This window comes from Triturus cristatus, chromosome 6, assembly GCF_964204655.1.
Source record: "Triturus cristatus chromosome 6, aTriCri1.1, whole genome shotgun sequence".
NCBI classification, from domain to species: domain Eukaryota; kingdom Metazoa; phylum Chordata; class Amphibia; order Caudata; family Salamandridae; genus Triturus; species Triturus cristatus.
The window spans coordinates 1,128,170,022-1,128,189,239 of record NC_140589.1 but is presented as its reverse complement, the minus strand read 5'-3'; the positions used below and the strand labels follow the sequence as shown (position 1 = coordinate 1,128,189,239).

Genomic DNA, 19,218 nt, shown 5'->3' with positions numbered 1-19,218 from the left:
AATAAGGCAGCCTCCGCATTCTTCTAGAGTGCAAGCCACAGTAATGCAGGTCAGGCTTTAATCCGATCTAACAAATAAGGAAGCCCAAGTTCTTGATGACATATAAAATGCAATGATGATATGGAGACTGACAAGAGTTTCCTAGAGAATCTATTCTTTTCCAGCTGAATCGCCTCTCAGTGCGAGAAACCCATACCTCCGCCCAATACACAGCAATAGGAATAAATTGTGACTTGTATATTTGTAACAAGGGGGCAAGAGAACCACCCCCTGCTGGTTGTGGAATGCTGCATAAAGAACCAATTGCCATAGACAGTTTGTTTCGAAGTTGCACAATGTGGGCTGTACCACGAGCAGAGAAGATAACCCCCAAGGGGCGGAAAGGTACTAATACTGCCCAGGCATTTGGAACCAAGTGAAATAAAGTGGAAGTTGTTTGCAATTTGGGCCATACAACATAATATGAGATTTTGTAAAATGTGTCTGCAGGTCCAGTGAGGCCATAAAATTAACAAAAGCAAACACCAACTGTCGTAGGGCCCTAGGGGTTCCCGCCATGAGCACTGCGTCTTCCGCTTAGAGAAGTATAGGTAGCAACTTGCCTCTGATTTTTGGGACATCAGGGGTAATATGCATTGAAAAGAAGTAGAGCTTGTTAATGTATAAAATGAATAAAAGCAAAGCTAACACATACCCCTGTCTCACTCCCGGGTGAATGCCAGTGTATTCAGTAACTTCTCTCTGTGTTCTGATGCAAACCCTTGCCTTCATAGGCTTGTGCAGGTAGGTGAGAAAGTGCACTAAAGCTGTGTCCAGACCCTGTGCAATGAGCGTGTGCCATAGTTCGGACCGACTTACACAGTCGAATGCTGATGATAAGTCCATAACAGCAAGATAGAGAGGAGTTTGTTTAGCTACCGCCTATTTTCCCCAAACCAGATTTTATTTTAGGCAGCGCTCAATTGTCCCCACATTGTTCCTGAAACCATGTTGACAGGGGTAAAAAACGGACTCAGCCAGTGGCCATTCTTTGATTCTGTTGTAGATTACCATCCCAAGGATTTTGGCCGTAGTGTCAATTAACAAGATGGGTCAATAACATCCAGGGAGTGAGAGATTGCCTTTTTCCACATTTATTTTCGTGCGCTTGATAGATAATACCATGTAACACACAAACCATTAGTTACTTGTACATTTTTGCGATCATTGGTAATTAAAGTTTTAACGGAGCAATGTTTTTATTTCTTTGTTTTCAAGATATTAAAATGACAGCAGTTTGGAATTGTTCCCCTTACTTTGTTCACTAAGTCAAAAATTGCAAACTATTATAAATGACAGTTAATAAAGTTTTGTTCACCATTTACAGTAAATTCTAGATAATGTGCAGTAAGGTCTAATACTCTTCACATCTTTCTATTTTTGTATTTCCAGATGTTTTCACGAAATCGATTTACATAAAGAACAGACATGGGTATCAAAGGGTTACAGTCGTTTTTGCAAAATTCTTGCCCCGATGCCTTTACCACTGTGAACCTGCAAGAAATGGCAAAAACTTACATGGCTGCGAATCCTGGCCAGACACCTACCATTGTGGTAGATGCCATGTGCTGCCTCCGGTACTGGTACACACCTGAGGCGTGGGTGCATGGGGGCCAATGGAAGGAATTCATTTTGAGCCTAAGCACATTTATTGAAGCTTTCAGGGCAGCTGGTATCAAACTGGTGTTTATCGTTGATGGAGTAGTTGAGCAGAAAAAAAGGGATGAGTGGGTAAGACGAAGACTTACTAATAACATGGAAATAGCTAAAATATTCGAGCACATCAAGAGCCGTGGACAGCAGCCTGGGAGAAACATGTTCTTCATTCCATCCGGTATATCTACATTTGCTCGGTTCGCATTAAAGTCTTTGGATCAGGAAGTCATGTGTTCCAAGCGAGAGGGCGACTACGAGGTGGCTGCATATGGACTGAAGAATAAGTGTTTGGGGATTCTTGGAGAAGATTCAGACTATTTCATTTTTAATTCTGTCCCCTACTTCTCAGTCAACCAACTGCGCCTGGACCAGCTTGTCACATGTATGTTCTCACAGGAAAAGCTGTGTAGCTTTCTTGGGCTTCACATTGAAGACCTTCCTCTCTTTGCTTGTCTTCTTGGCAACGATGTTATGCCAGAGGGAAAGCTTAGAACGTTTCACAGTAAATGCTCCACAACGTGTCAGACCAACAGCTATGGCCGCAGCAAAAGGGCGAGTACAATTGCAGCCGTGGCAGAGTTTATATCCCATGTCCCGCAATCTCATCAAGGGTGGAAAGTGCTAGATGAAATACTTCCCAGGGATTTGGACCGAAGGATGCTTTACAAGGCAATGGAGGCATATATCCTGCCTGGGCAAAGCTCTCCTTGGCTTTATCCTAGTGTCTCCCAGCACCAAGAATTGTCAGATGAGCAAGAAACTACTGTTTGCGTGGACCAGGAGATTCTGCAGGTACAGTGGAAAAATTTATTTCAGGAGTTTAAATCTCTAATTTACCGTTGTGTATGCCTTGTTGAGATATGGCTTATGCAGTCCATTTTTATTGTTTAAATTTATCATATTTTTTTGGTATTGACAACATGTAAGAGTGATGGAAAGTTTTAGCTCAAGGTACTTTTCCAGATTCTCATATGACTTGGTTAAATTCTCCAAAATGTATGAAAACCTGATGAAGCATAAAAGAGCTTCTTTTTAGTCAAAGGCGACTACCCCTTATGCAGCTACTGTTCCTGGAGTAGGACAATATTAGAGCCTGGAATTCCAGGCTCGTAACATTCCTTAGCAACACAAGTGGAACCTTAAGATACGGTTGCATGTTGATAATGTATCAGCTTTTTAGTGTATAGTTAATTAAGTTGACTTAGGTCTGTGTGTGTTGTTTTCATAAGATATAATCTGTAATTTCCGATAGTGAAGGTTATTTCACTTCCCTCTGCCTGGTCCACCCATGTCTTCATAATTTGTTATCTTTGTGTTTAAGCTGACCTTTAACAAGAAGTAAGAACCTCTTTATGGGTGGAAACTTCTAATCAAAAGTGTAATATTTTTTGGAAAACGTAATTGTCATTGTTCGAGTCTCCTAGGTGCTAAATAATTTTCAAGCAATTGGCAATCCTATGCCTAGAGATGCAATAGAAGGAGTTTACCTTTAGGAATAGATACAACATGCGGTTCCTTTGCTACTGCGAGAAGGAGATCTTTGAAAAATGACATCACCTAGGAGGATTCCTTATAGAATTTGACCAGTCAGCTAGAGGGACTTGAAAGGTACTTGTTGGTGACCAGAACTCTATGGTGGACATTGCACAAGCTAAGAATGCATGTATAATAGTGCGCACAGTGGGCCTTTCCTAGTACCCAAGCTAACTATACAAAAGTTTGTTAAATTGCTATAGAAGCAATGTAATGTCCTCCGGCAAGTCCCTGGCTTCAAAAGACAAATGTAACAAATTGAAATCTTCACCCAGATGATCTACAAAATCATCAAAATATTTCTTCACATAGCGTCTGAATGCCAGTAAACTGAAATAAAACAGAAATCTACTGCCAGGTGGTCGGTGTTCAAATCCATTAGCAAAAAGATTCTTGCTTATAATCATCCACCATCAAAGACGCAATATTTGCTTCTTTACCAAACTAAAATTTGTCCCCAGCTCAATGAAGTCTGACTTAACCACAGTAACACTTCCATTGATCATGGATTGATAGCAGAGTGTATAAACAGGGCAAGAAAGTATACCAATTTAAGAAAATCTGATAGAAAACTGTGTAGCACCTCATCTGAAATATTTTATCTCAGAAATTAACCTTAAACATGACCTTCATTCAGGTGTTAGGTGAGGTAACTGAACTAAAACCAACTATTCCTTTCCGAGTAGTGAATGATATCGTAAGGATTTTAGATAGAGGGCATCTCTGTCTTTTTGTCATTATAGACCTTCTCACAACATTCAGTACCCCACAACATACTATACTGCTATACACCATGCTAAAGGCCACTGAATTTTTTCTCATAATTCTGTAACCGGAAATGTAAACACTCGTAGACAACCACTGCTCTCCTTCCTACCCCAGCCCTTCACAGTGAAAATTAAGGTTCAACCTTCGCCCCAATGCTATTTAATCTTTATATGGCACACCTGTGTGATTTCCTAAACAATTGTAGCATCAATTATCAGCAATACAATACTGGCACACTGCACCACCTAAGGTTAAACTCTCTTGAAAATGTATCATTTCTTGCAAAATGCGTGGATCAAATCAGATTGTGCATGCCATAACACAAACTCATTCTCGTAACATCCAAATTGATTTCTTTGTAATATCTTCTTCCTATGCTTACTCTCTGACACAAGTCTGGCTCGTATCTCTTGCTTAAGTGGAAATTACTCCTCTACTGATAAAAAGGCTAAATCTTTGTGATTCCTACTAGACAATAGACTACATCCTCCTTTCAGAGGGCCACTGGGCATGCAGGGGCTACTGTGTCCAGCCACGGTGGTTGAGGCCCTTTACTCCTGATGTCTCAGGGGCTGACCTACTATGGATCCTGAGCAACATGGCCAAGTACCCCTTCTGCACTTGGCTCTCAGTGGTAGCTGTGGATGAGCAATAAAACCTTCCTTGGGTGGGGGGGATCGGAGTTGAGGAAAGTGTAGATACAGGTTAGTCAACATGACTGATAACTCAAAGTACACACAGTAATGTCAATACATCAATGTCCAGTCAAATACTTGCTTTTCTAAGATAAATATGTATTTTATTTCAAACTCTACACATTCAAAGGAAGAACAACGTCCGTAAGCAACAACACAATCCCATTGAGGACAGGGCTCCAGTGTTTGTCAGCCAAATTCCTGTCCCTTTTCCTTTTAATGTGGTTGGGTTTATTCCTGCTAATAGTAGGCCATACTCAAGCTTTCTCCTTTGACTCTTTAGGAATTAGTCAAATGTCTATGGTGCCGCAGCACCATCAGAAGCTAGTCCCCCAGGACCCCACATGCCCAATTCAAGCCTTATCTGCTTCTGCAGCACGGAAAGCATTTAACGTTGAAGCGAGTGAGCGGGCACTCATGAGTTCAGATTCTGTTTGGAAAAGTGAGGCTGCTCATGGTGTACGCAGCAGCCGGCAGGCGTAAGTTCTCTCTTGAGAGGTGCTGCTGGCTTTTCCCATTGATCGGCGATGCTGCCAGCCCTGAAAACGCACTAGGTCAATTTCCCCCTCATGAGGGGATTCAGTCTTCCAGCTTCCGACCGGAACCCAGCGATGGTGCAGCTTTTTCCGTGGCACCCTCTGCAGTCCTCGGGGGGTCAGTCAGGGGCAGTTCTCGCTGTGCAGGCTCGACCCACTGATCACAGTCTTAGTCATTTCCCGGGCAACGGCTTGAACTTCCTGGCAAAATTGGTATTGGCAACTCCTCCTGGCATATGGAGTTGCTAAGGTACTTTCAAGCGCAGACTCCTCCGGTGCAATCCTCCATATCACGGCAGCTTCTCCTAGCATATGGGGGTCGCAGCTAAGGTGTTCACAAGTTTCAGTGTGCTTGTAGCAATAACTTCAGCAGTCACCGCAGCAAGGTAGTACAGGCTTGGCACTTCCCGCATGATGCTCAATGCGCGGCTCAGTCCACGGTGGCCCTCTCCTGGCATACCGGGGTTGCCAAATTAATCCTGCACACAGGCTATGGCTCGGTTGTTGTACAGCCATTTGCTCACACTTTGCTCAAGGAGTCCTCTCAGTAGGGCCCTCCACTGGACCTTGCTCCCTCTAACTCTATCCTCTTCCTCACAGGGCACACTGGTGCAGGCAGGAGCTGGTGCTTCGGGCTCCATGGCAGGTGGTCTTGCATTCCCTGGGTGATGTCCCCCTCACCCAGCAGGGAGATTGGCAGGCCTAGTCCTGCTCATAGACAGAAGTCTTGTAGAGTTTTCTATTCTCACACAGCCTGTCTGGCTGCTTAGCAGAGGACACATTTGGGGTTCTCAACCTTCCCTTCTTATAATCCATTTCCAGGCACCAAATGTGATCTAGGGTCTGAGTCATTGAAGTTTTATGTTGGGGTTCTGCTTTGGTTGAAGTGTATACACCTTCTCTCTCTTGAAAGGCTGCCTGTCACAACAGGAAAGACTCTGAAGCCGATTGTCCCACAACACCATGGGAGTGACTGGAGTTCATACCTGGAAATTAACCATATTGATAAGTGCATCAAAAGCTTAATATTGGGCTCCCAACCATACTCTTTATGATTCTATTATGAGCCCCATCTTTTTTCTGAGATGTGTACATGTCCCTTCTTTGTGATCTATCACTGTTCCACCCAGCTCCCAGGAGTGCAGCAGTGCAGTAATACACAAATATGGGGGATTCCTGTACTCCTCATGTCTTCTGCAGGCAGGCCTGGGCTTTCCAAACTGGTCCTCCATATAATGTACCATTGCAGACACACTTCCACACAGTGTATATTCACAGCACACATACTGATCTCAACAAATTCTAATCAATCATGACTTATCCGATCAGACACCGGTCACTGTCGGCGTTTCCCAAGGTTCATCCCTTTCTCCCTCCCTGTTTAATCTTTACATGGAACATCGAACCCCTGACTGAAATCCTCAAACACTCCAACATCTCCTACCATATGTACGTTGTACGCTGATGATACGCAATTGTACATGAAGATTACCTCCCCTAACGACATCAGCACTCACAATAACATCTTGAACAAAACTCAACACTGGTTAACACTTAACCACCTCAAACTTAACGCCCTCAAAACCAAATTCCTATTAATCTTGCCTCCCAACTCCTCCTCTAACATCAAAGACTGGCTCCAACTACTCACCGCCTTGAGCTGTACCCCACATATTGTTGATTCAGCAAAATCCCTAGGAATAACACTAGACAACAACCTCACCATGATGAATCACATCAGCTCCACAACCAATTTCCATCTCCAGGTCTTAAGGAAACCAAAGTCTTTTTCCGGCCCAGTGCAGAACTCAAGCTGGCGGTTCAGGCTCTCGTGATCTCCAAACTTGACTAAGGGAATGCTACCCTTGTTGGCCTACCGAAAATAAAACTAGCTACCCTCCATGCTGCTGCACAGCTCATCACAGGCGTAAAGAAAACTGATCACATCACCCCCGCCCTCCACTCTCTGAACTGGCTACCTTATGAATCTAGGATCCACCTAAAAATAGCATGCATGACATACAAAGCCCTCACCACGACACTCCTCGCTACCTGGTTCAGAAACTGGTGCTCTCCGGAAGGAATAGAGCTGCTTGTAGTACATGCTCCCTACTGCTGAAACCCCCAAAATTTCAAAAAAAGAAAAACTATAAGAGATCTGTCTCAGGAATTGCCCCAAGAATTTGGAACTCTTCTTCCCCAGAGATCAGGACCATCCCTTCATTCGTTCTTTTAAAACACAAAGTAAAAATGAGACTACTGAATAATCTCCTTCCTATCTGAGGCGACTTTCCATACCAATTTGATTTCTTTGCTGGTGTTTTCACTATGTCCCTTTGTATTATCTTTTCATGCTGTATATTCTATATTTTGCTCCTTGTATATTTGATGCTATTTATTAGGTTGTACAGCGCTCTGACACCAACATTTTGGTCTTGTTCGTGCTTTATAAAACTTTATTTAAAAAAAGAACTGTCCAGCACAGTGACCACCATGCATTGTGCCACTACAGACCCACATACATTCACCACATAGATTCAATCTGTGTGTATTCTTCAGTATTGTAGCCTTTCTGTATTGTACCGGAGTGTGCTATCTGAAAACTCACACACTGACGGCACACACACTCATCAGTTACTTGCTGGACAACGCTTCACCCTTCATATATTGTACTTCTCACAAGGACACATGCACCAGCATATGCTTTCATCGCACAGGCACTGCACAGCACTACATCTCTCATGTAATGTTTTCCTTGCAGGTATACATACACTCAGTACATACACTAACCATTCATGTACTGCTCAGTACTGTTCTACCCCTGTTCTGTACTCTTCCAAGACGCAGAAACATCCAGCACAGTCACTATGCCTGTGCTGACGCAGCACTCTAGCTCTATCTGATGGAGTAAAAGGGTGAGTTAAGCACACAGCAGCAAAAAAGGAGAGTGAGCTTGTAAGCCAACTTCAGTGACACAGTGACATAGGACCTTGTTCACAGCTACCGATCACTACACTGTATGCTGCCACCACCACAGAGAAAGAATAAGTGCCATGTTGGAATAGCTCAATGTGGTCGTCGGCCACTACCATGTCATAAAATAATAGTAAAATTTCGCCCTGTATGGGCAATACTATATTTGGGTAGCGAGTATTGGAAGTGGATGGTGACACCTAGTGTCCGAGATCTGTTGCGATATGGGCGTTGGTAGTTAGCGTATATGAATCACATCTCCTCCTCATTATTGAGTCCTTTCAGGGACTTACTCTGTAGATGAATTATGTATCTCGATTCTAGGGTACGTAATCTTCTCACCCTATCTCCACCTCTTTCATCCTTGTCCACCTGGTCCAGACAGAAGAACCTCAATAGATTGCTATTGCTATTGTGTTCGAGCTCAAAATGTCGGGCGACCGGGTATGTCTGGTCTTTTAGTTATCTCCCGTAAATTCTCCAAACAACTTTTCTTTGTGGGGTGAATAGTGCTCCCCACATACTGCTTGCCACATGGGCATGCCAAGCAGTAGATTGTGTGATCAGAATTACAATTCAAAAACTTTTTTTATCAGGACGTTCTGTTTCTTGGATTCATATAGGCTTACTACCAACGCCCATATCGCAACAGATCTCGGACACTAGGTGTCACCATCCCCTTCCAATACTCGCTACCCAAATATAGTATTGCCCATACAGGGCGAAATTTTACTATTATTTTATGACATGGTAGTGGCAGACGACCACATTGAGCTATTCCAATATGGCACTTATTCTTCCTCTTAACCTCCCCACCATGGATACTCAATAATATGACAGGGTTTTCCCTAGTGTTGCCCATAGAGGGTTTAACATATAAGAGCATTATGAACAAGTACATTTTGGGACATATACTTATTGCCTCGTTATTTGCTTTTATTGGAATTGTATGTGTGTATGTGTGTGTATATATATATATATATATATATATATATATATATATATATATATATATTCACTGAAAAAAACCATAGGTTTCAGGGGCGTTATAGTTAGCTGGACATTTCCCTCGTACAAAACCCTAGAAATTCCCCCGTTATAGTTAGTTCAGCTAACTATGACTCGCGCCCCCGCAATGCACTGCTGATGACGTCACATATTACATCACTCATGAGATGGTCAGTGACATCACTGATGACATCACTGATGACATCTCAAATGACATCACTGATGACATCACTGATGACATCATCCATGTGAAAAATTAGTGCACCTTCTCACACCCTAATATAACCTTTGATACACCGACTCAAAATTTCAAATGGCCATTTTGACAACCATAGATTCTCCAATACCAATAACTACACACCCACTCATTGACTTTTAGGTCTACATACATGTCCACTCACTCACCTGTACAGTCACTCATACTTACAGTCACTCTGTGCATGTATACACCTATATAGACACTCACACACCGCCAATCATCCATTGAGGTACTGACACATCTAGTCAGTCATGCAAATAATTAATCACAGTCCAATTTACTCACCTATACAGTTAAACACACTCAAGTTCACTTACTCATAAAAATACTAACAAATTCTGTGTCTTCCTGCAGAAAAACAAACAGCACATGACACAGATATCCTTGCACTATGGCACATACAGCCACTCCCAAAATCACACACTCTCACATATAGATAGTTATATACTCTTACACACATATACACTGCGTTTCACATATGTAGTTATTGACACATGTACAACTGAGATATACAGTCAATCACTAACACACCCTTACATACAGTCACCCAACCATACAGTCCATCACAGAGGCACTCTTAAAACCATGCACCCATAGAATCACCCACTCACACATCTAGTCACACACACCCTACCCACACAAACACTCAGGCACCCATACAGATACTCAGACAACCAATCAATAACCCATATAGACACTCATATAGCTATTCACAAAACCATGCAGCCACTTATACACCAACACACAGACACATACAGACATTCACACACTTTAGTCAGTAGTTTGCAGTAAGATACATTTAATGACTCACTTATAGAGTCAGTTGCGCACCTAGAAAATCATCCATTCACACACTTGTACACCCACTTATTCTTCAACAGGCCTTTCCCTATATATATTAAACATAATAAAACTGTTCAGAAACACATACTCAATGGATGATGTCATCAGTGATGTCATTTGAGATGTCAACAGTGATGTCATCAGTGATGTCACTGCCCATGTCATGAGTGATGTAATATGTGACATCATCAGCAGTGCATTGCGGGGGCGCGAGTTATAGTTAGCTGAACTAACTATAACTGGGGAATTTCTAGGGTTTTGTACGAGGGAAATGTCCAGCTAACTATAACGCCCCTGAAACCTATGGTTTTTTCAGTGAATTTCTAAGCTTTTTTAAATGCTAATTCCTAACTATAACGTGCATGAAACCTATGTTTTTTTCAGTGAATTTCAAAGGTTTTTTAAATGCTAATTCCTATCTATAACTTATCTCTAAAGATATCATGAAAAGCATTCTTTTTTAAAAGTAGGGTGCACATTAGTTTTGTGGAAAAGCATCTTTGTGATTGGTTAAGAAAAAGCAGTTTCAACGTGGAGTACATATCATAGGATAAAATTTGCTCAGCTCAACCACACCTGCTACTTGCATTTGGAAGGCACTGTTCGAACTTAAAACAATCGTGAACTTTTAACCTGCACGTGTCGTTAAATGTTCAAGAAAATGTTGCAAAAAATATCGTTAAGTTTTAAAAAATTGGTGAACTTTTAACCTGAACGTGTTGTAGAATGTTCTAGAAAGTGTGTTGATAGAATACGTTGCACTTCTGACTTCTATGTGTTATTGAATATTAAAAAAACGGTTCATATGGAAAATTAAAAAGAAACCAATAGAGAAGTTTTGAAACCTAAAAGAATCAAGGAACTATTCTAATTTATTCTTTACATGTATTTATGTGTGGAGCAACACAATTATATATACAACAGCACCAGGAAGAGGAAGAAGCAGGGAGTGGGGGGAGGGGGTGAGATGGGCAGAATGGCACACATGCACAATTAAGTACAACACACATATAGACTAACAATGGCCAAAATGAAACACACCAACAAGGAGCACAAGTCACACAACCCGCCAACATCACACCACTGAACGAGCATAGAAGTGAAAACCACGCTGCATTCATACAGGATGTGTACAAAGGCCAGTCGTTAGTGTTGTGGGATGTCTGCGACCGTGGTCATCATGGATGAGATGCCCAGCATGTGGCACATGGTCGAGTTCACTGTGTGTTATGTTGCCAAACGGCTGCTCCTCACTCCCACGATCCCCCACACTTTTGTACGGTGCGCTGTTGTATTTCGTGGACTCGTACGGCACACCATTGTAATGCCTATTTGCGCATGTCCTGCTATATTCCAACTACACCATCACAGTGCCGTTTGGAGGTGGTGCATGCCACTTTACAACATCGACTGCTGCGGCTCTTGTAGCAGGCCACACCAGAACACAGAGACACACTTACCGCACTTCCTGTACACGGACATGTCCGAGACACCCCGTTCCCCTTGCCGGATAGTCACACCCCTGCACTGACCTATGAACCCCAGACCAGCACATGCCAGTTGTGCATGCTGGAGGATGCGTGCGTAGCTACATGTCCAGGCTCACTGCCAACGCTGAGGTGACAGCACACTGTGATGTTGCAGGGCTCGTGCCTATCATGCTAAGACAATGACCACAGGGACACACTTGCTAAGATGTGGGTTTGGGGGCATTGGCGGTCCTGGAGTTGTTGAGATGAGTCTTCTGGCCCTTATGGGTATCCCTGTATCATGCTCATTGACTCTATGGCACCTGTGGGTGTTCTGGTGTGGCTCTTGGCTGTGTTCCCTTTCATGGTGCAGGTAGTTGTCCTGCTTAACACCAGCAGAAAGCAGGTGTAAAATCCCCGTTGCTAACGTGTCTTATCAATTAGTGTGAAAGTTGTGATGTGATTTTTTTTTTATACGAACTGAGCAGTGTATCTCGTCAAGATCCAGCACCTGACGCACTATTCCCAATCAATATAAATACAATGAGATTTCTTAATAGATTTTGTGTGTACACTGTAAGTGCAGCCAATACCTCAGTGCAATTCAATACAGGAGTTTAGTATTTAGAATAAATCGGAAAGGTGCACCTCGTGTCTTTTTGCACGGGAACGGCTAGTCTCCATTTCATTATCAGCACTTTAACGGAAGTAAAGTTGAGATAAATCTAACACACTATTCAGAAGTTGGTGCAAACTGCTGATATCACCAGTATTCCAGCGATAAGTGCCCCAAGATTTAACACCATGGTGGACTCCATCAAATAACAGTAATAAGAACAAGAAAGAGTCACACAGCAGTTAAGAGAACAACCAAAAACGTTATTAATTTTTATTTCAAACTTTATTTTTTATAATCATAAATATGTAAACGATAAACTTAATTTTTTTATTAACATATATATGAACGATAAACTAATAAACAAAATGTATCAACAATAATACAAAACAACAAGGCGGAACACTCCTGTGGGGACCATGGATGTCGACGACAGACCTGGAAAATCAGAAAGATTGTTAAAAAAAACAACATGCTATTCTCAACAAAATACCACAAGAAACAAATCACAGATATATAAAATGCATACAGCTAACAAAATGTTATAAGTTTAACTTACAAAAACTGTAAATGTTGCCGCTTTAAAATATTTCCCGAATCTGAGGAATTTTTTTTGCAGAAGGCACCACGCCCACAACGTTTTTCTTCAGTGGTGAGGAAATGTTTTACTTTTCCCAAGGGGCAAACAAAGACCAATGCCACCTTGGTCACGTGTAAGATTTGCAAAAGAGTTCTGTCACGAGGGGATCCTAACAAGAAATACTCGTACGGCACGGCAAGTATGATGAAACACCTAAGGACCCTTCATCCGAACAATCTTGCACAAGAAGAGTGCAAACAGATGAGAAACACTCCTATTCTGTATCTGTAAAAAAGAATCACAAATAAATGTATATTAATAACTTTCAAAATTATACTATTCCATTACTGTACAAACACATTTTATATAAATACTGACTAAGAAACTATGTCCCTGAACCACAAGTGTGACGATGGTTAAAACACTACATGCATAGTGCATACTACTTTGAAGCAGTTCATGCCCTAAAGCCTACCTCACTAAGGGCCTCATGTAGGTAAATAAATTTTACCGGTTCTAAAATACCGAGCCGTACCGAATCGGTAAATTAGAATCGGTAAGTTATATGTAGGTAAAAATTCGGTAACAGTTACCGATTCGGTAACATTCGGTAATCACGAATCGGAATTCACCGAATCGGTAAATACCGAGGTGGTATTTACCGAATCGGAAAATACCGAGGTGGAAGTTACCGAATCGCAAAATACCGAGGTGGTAGTTACCGATTCGGAAAATACCGATTCGGTATGTACGGAGTCGGTAAAGAAAATCACATGACTTGACGAAACAGCGAATCCAGTGCAACGACAGCCCACCCAACCTGGAACTGCCCACACCCAGGCAGGTGTACTCAATTAGCCGAAGTGGCCACACCCAGGCAGGTGGACATAATTAGCCGACCCTGGAGAGGCTTGGAGTGCAGAGGAGAGGCAGGGAGCAGTTGCATGTGCGAGCGGGTAAACGAACAGCATGTCCAGCCAGAGAACACAGAAAGACGGAGGGGAAAGGAGGAGGAAGCTGAAATTTAGCCCCAAGGAACTCCAGGTGCTGGTGGAGGAGGTCGTGAAGCAGCACCAGAAGCTGTTCGGCAGGCAATCCCTGCAAGTGCCTGAGGTGGAAAAGCGCAACATATGGCTGGCCATCCAGGCGCAGGTCAATGCTGTGGGAGTGACCCACAGGGACATTGAGATCCTCAAAAAGCGCTGGTATGACCTGAGGATTGTAACCAAGAGGAAGATGGGCGACATCCAGAAGGAGGCCAGCCAGACTGGAGGTGGAACCAACAGGGCACCTGCCCTCACCGAACTGGAGGAGCTGGTGGCGGCCACAATCGAGCAAGAGAGCGTCGTGGGTCTTGGGGACGCCGACAGCTCTGCCAGAGCCGCAACACACCAAGGTAAGACGAAAGCACAGCAATGTATCCCCCCCTACCCCATCCCACATCCCCCAAATGTGAAACGAGAATCACACTGCAGTCCACACGTGTCAGTGCAGACAGGCAATGCATTTCGGGAGATGTAGTCAGGGCAACACTAACCATGACGTAAATGTTACAGGGCAACAAGGCATGTCACGCACTCGAGGCACAAGGAGACAGGGGACATGTTGGAATGTGAAATTATTTATTGTGCCGCTTGCAATGCAGCCCTTCGGGGACACTGAGCCAATGTTGTATTTCTGTCCACAGATGTGACATCATGCAGGACAGGGCATGCTGCAGGAGAGACGGCACCACGGCAACATCAAACACCTCCAGCCAGCACAAGTACAGACCGGGGAGCAGGCCCACTGGCAGCCGCACCACCAACACAGCCAGCATCGCCGCACACAGAGCCAGCATCACCTCACCCAGAGCCAGCATCACCACCACCAGAGCCAGCCTCGCCACTCATGTTCGATTCACCGGCCACATCTCCGCTTGCATGCGTGAGACAGAGGAGGCGTCCAGCAGCCAGGCTACGAGCCTTGGACACCTCGTCAGACGACAGCATGGGCCCTGAAGACCGCACCGGGCCCCAGGAAGGGAGCCATGCCACTGTGCCCCACACCTCACAGGCAGCACAGACGGAAACAAGAGGGCGCCGCAGGTCGCGTGTCCAGAGTCCACCAGCACCCACTGACGGCCATGGTGTCTTCTTGGGGCTCGAGGGCCAAATGTTAAAGCAACAGCGCCTGCAATCAAAGGCAGTCATGTCAGTCCAGAGGCACATGCGGGTGATGAAGACAAGCATAGTCAACATGGACACAAACATTGGCGGCATGGCTGCGGGCATTCGGGACATGTCCCAGTCTATCCAGCAGTTGTGCAGCAAATTAGATGCTGACATCGAAGCACGGCGCCGGGAACGCCAGAGAAGGGACACTACCAGCAGGGCACTCAACCGTCTGGCAACTGCCACTTCCCTACTGTGCCGGCGCTCTGTGACGATGCAGGAGGGCCTAACACAGTGCTGCAGCGACCTGTCTCGGGGGATGGTGCAGGTGACAAGTGCACTAGGGGTGCTATTGACGAGTCAGGCGTCGACAACTGCTGCAGGGGATCCTGCGGAGAGCATCGACACCACCAGCAGCATCACACCCCCCGTCCCAGAAACACGCAGGAGCAGCAGGCGGCTTGGGGTTGGCTCTAGTGAGGATGCACAGGCCGTGCAATCCACCACTGCAGCGCGTATGCGCAAACATTGATGTCGCCCTGCCTAGCCACTTCACAATGGGTGACGTAACCCTGGACATACTCCTTGTATAGATGATATATTGCCAGATTGGCCTGATCATGTGTTCATGGCGTGGTGCCACATTAAACTACGTCATGACTGCTCACAACTCGCTGTGTCCCCTTACTTACTCAGAAATAGTTGGATGTGATCTCTGCCCGTCTCTCTCTCCCATCGATTGCAGTTGGCACTCTAGCTGCGTTGCCCTCTGGCTGGCCTGACTCATCCTCGTTGTCCTCAAAATATGTTAGTTCCACATCTGTACCTTTTTTCGTGGCAAGGTTGTGCAGCATTGCACAAGTGGCAATGATCTTGCAGCAGGTGATGGGTTTGTACTGGCGTGCGCCTCCGCTCTTGTGCAGGCAGCGGAACCTGCTCTTCAGTAGTCCAAACGTGCGCTCCACCACATTGCGTGTTGTTTTGTGTGCCACGTTGTATCGTCTCTCACTCTGGGTAGCTGGGTGTAGGTAGGGAGTGAGGATGAATGACCGGCATGCATATGCACTGTCGCCTGGATGGGTGAAAGGGAACCATCAGTAACATGCCTCTATACACTATGTTTGCATGTTTCAAGGGGCGTCACTGTGACTTACCTAGCAGGTATCCCTCTCCGAATTCTCCGGCACTCAGTCGTGTGTAAATCCCACTATTCTGGAAGATGTAAGAGTCGTGGGTGCTCCCAGGAAACTTTGCAACGATATCTGTGATGATGTTCCCTGCATCACAGATCACCTGCACGTTGATGGAGTGGGTGGACTTCCTGTTCCTGTAGATGTGCTCTGTATCTGCTGGTGGACAGATTGGGATGTGGGTACCATCAATACAGCCGAGGACATGGGGGAACTGTGCCATGTGATAAAAGTCAGTTTTTGTTTTCTGCAGTGCAGCCTGTGAGTTCGGGAAGCTTATGTAGTGGTGCATTCTCTGCATCATGGCATCCAGGAACTTCCTGAAGAAACGGGACAGGCAACATTGGGATACCCCACCCACCGCAGCTATCACCACCTGATAACTGCCGGATGCCAACAGATGTAGGCTGCAGAGCACCTGCACATGTGGGGGTATGGCGTGCGCCCTTCTAACTGGCTGGTCCAGGAGTGGGTGTAGGTCCCTGATTAAGTCCATGATGGTTTCGGGGTGTAGCCTGTACCTCTCATGTATCTCTGCATCAGTCAGCTGGAATAGTGTGATGCGCTGTCTGTAGATTTGTTCCTCCCGTCGCCACACCCTCAGTCCTGCTGCCTGTAGACGTAGGCGCCTTGCAATGACGTACATAGTGGCCATGTTGTCCACGCTGTTGAATTTTGGGTTTGTTTTTATCCATTGTTGATGGTTACCACCTGCTTTTAGTCCGTGTTAATTACCGACTCTTAATTACCGATTTTAATGGATTTCTTAATTACCGACTGCTCCTACATGTCATTTTAAATTTTTACCACTTCATATTTACCACTTCATGTTTACCGATTCGTTAATTCTGTATTCGGTAAGTATGAATCGGTATTTTAGAATTCGGTAACTATGAATCGGTATTTACCGCCTCATATTTACCGAAAAGTGGTTTTTGGACTCCTACATCTCACTTGTCTGTATACCGGTCGGTAACGGCATATTTACCGAAAATCGGCCGTTACCGACCGGTATTTCGCTACCTACATGAGGCCCTAAAACTCTACCTGCTAACTGACTAAATGATTACAGTACTATAAGGAGATACACTGGGTGAGTGACAGGGTGTTTGCTAGAAGAGTATGAATACTAACTAGGGAATTGAAGGTGTGAAACACAACTGTGTAGGTGATTAGAGGACTGCATCCATACTGCATAGGCATTTAAAGCAGTCCATGTGCTAATGCCTGGCTCACTGCATGACTACTTGGGTACTGACTGAATGATTAGAGTACAGCAAGGAGAGTGCCTAGGTGAATTTATAAGTGCTAGGCTTTTCGCACAGGGAATGGATTAGTACTTGGTACTGAATGGGTCACTAGAGGAGTGCAAAGGCAGTGACAAGTGCTGGACTGTATGGATACTAACTAGGAAATTGAAAGTGTGAAAGACAAGTGTCTAGGTGGTTAGACGACTGCCTGCATAGTGGATAGGGGTTTGAAGCAGTCCATGTGCTAAGGCCTGGCTCAGTGCATGAATACTTAGGCACTGACTGAATGATTAGAGTACTGCAAAGATAGTATCTTGGTGAATTTATAAGTGTTTGAGTTTTCGCACAGTGAATGGATTAGTACATGATGCTGAATAGGTCACTAGAAGACTGCAAAGGGAGTGACAGGGTGTTTCCTGGAAGTGTATGGATACTGACTAGGGAATTGAAGGTGTGAAAGACAATTGTGTAGGTGGTTAGAGGACTGCATGCATAGTGGATAGGGGTTTGAAGCAGTCCATATAATAAGGCCTGGGTCACTGGATGAGTACTTGGGTACTGACTGAATGATTAGAGTACTGCAAGGAGAGTGCCTGGGTGAATTTATTAGGGTTTGGCGCAGTGAATGCATTAGTACATGATGCTGAATGGGTCACTAGAGGAGTGCAACGGGAGTGACAGGGTGTTTGCTGGAAGTGAATGGATACTGACTGGGGAATTGAAGGTGTGAAAGACAAGTGTGTAGGTGCTTAGAGGACTGCATGCATAGTGGATAGGGGTTTGAAGAAGTCCATGTGCTAAGACCTGGCTCAGTGCATGTATACTTAGGCAGTGACTGAATCATTAGAGTACTGGAAAGAGAGTGTCTTGGTGAATTTATAAGTGTTTGGGTTTTGGCACAGTGAATGGATTAGTACATGCTGTTGAATGGGTCACTAGAGGACTGCAAAGGAAGTGACAGGATGTTTCCTGGAAGTGTAGGGATACTGACTAGGGAATTGAAGGTGTAAAAGACAAGTGTATAGTATGTTAGAACACTACATGCATACTGCATAGACATTTGAAGCAATCTATTTGGTACTTAGAAACTGACTAAATAATCAGACTACTTCTAGGACAGTGCTTAGGTAAAACTTTTAAATTTTCAGTTCTGCCACAGTGAACAGAATAGTACATGGTACTGCACCTTAGTGTCAAACCCTGACTCATTTTATCAATGCATAAGCAAAGACTAGCTTCTAATGCTACTAAAACTTGACAACATGACAGGTTTTAAAAGAGTTATCTGCTAAAAAATACATGATGTTACCAAATGCTTCTCTCACAGTGCTTCCCAAATGCACACAGACTCACAGTGTGATTCTAGACAACAACCACTATACCTAGGAGTTTACCAAAAATCATTCACTACTGTGGAAGTGGTAAGGGAACTGCACACAATCTTCATATTTCAGGACTGCACTTTTGTGTCAAAGCCTGACTCATTTAATCAAAGCATAAGCAAAGACTGGCTTCTAATGCTACTAAAACTTGACAACATGCCGGTTTTAAAACAGTGATCTGTCAGCAAATACACGATGTTACCAAATGCTTCTCTCACAATCCTTACCCAAATGCACACAGACTCACAGTGTGATTTTAGACAAGCAA

The 19,218-nt window shown here is 44.2% G+C and overlaps 1 protein-coding gene across 2 annotated transcripts in view; it reads left to right on the top strand.

Moving 5' to 3' along the window:
• FAM120B (family with sequence similarity 120 member B) overlaps window positions 1–19,218 on the top strand; it is a 981,159-nt gene that overhangs the window by 49,980 nt on the left and 911,961 nt on the right. For both annotated transcript variants that reach the window (XM_085612026.1, XM_085612027.1), the window contains exon 2: window positions 1,432–2,487. In XM_085612026.1, the coding sequence (XP_085468152.1) occupies window positions 1,468–2,487 (1,020 nt within the window). In that variant the 5' untranslated portion in view covers window positions 1,432–1,467. The remainder of the gene's footprint in view (window positions 1–1,431; window positions 2,488–19,218) is intronic.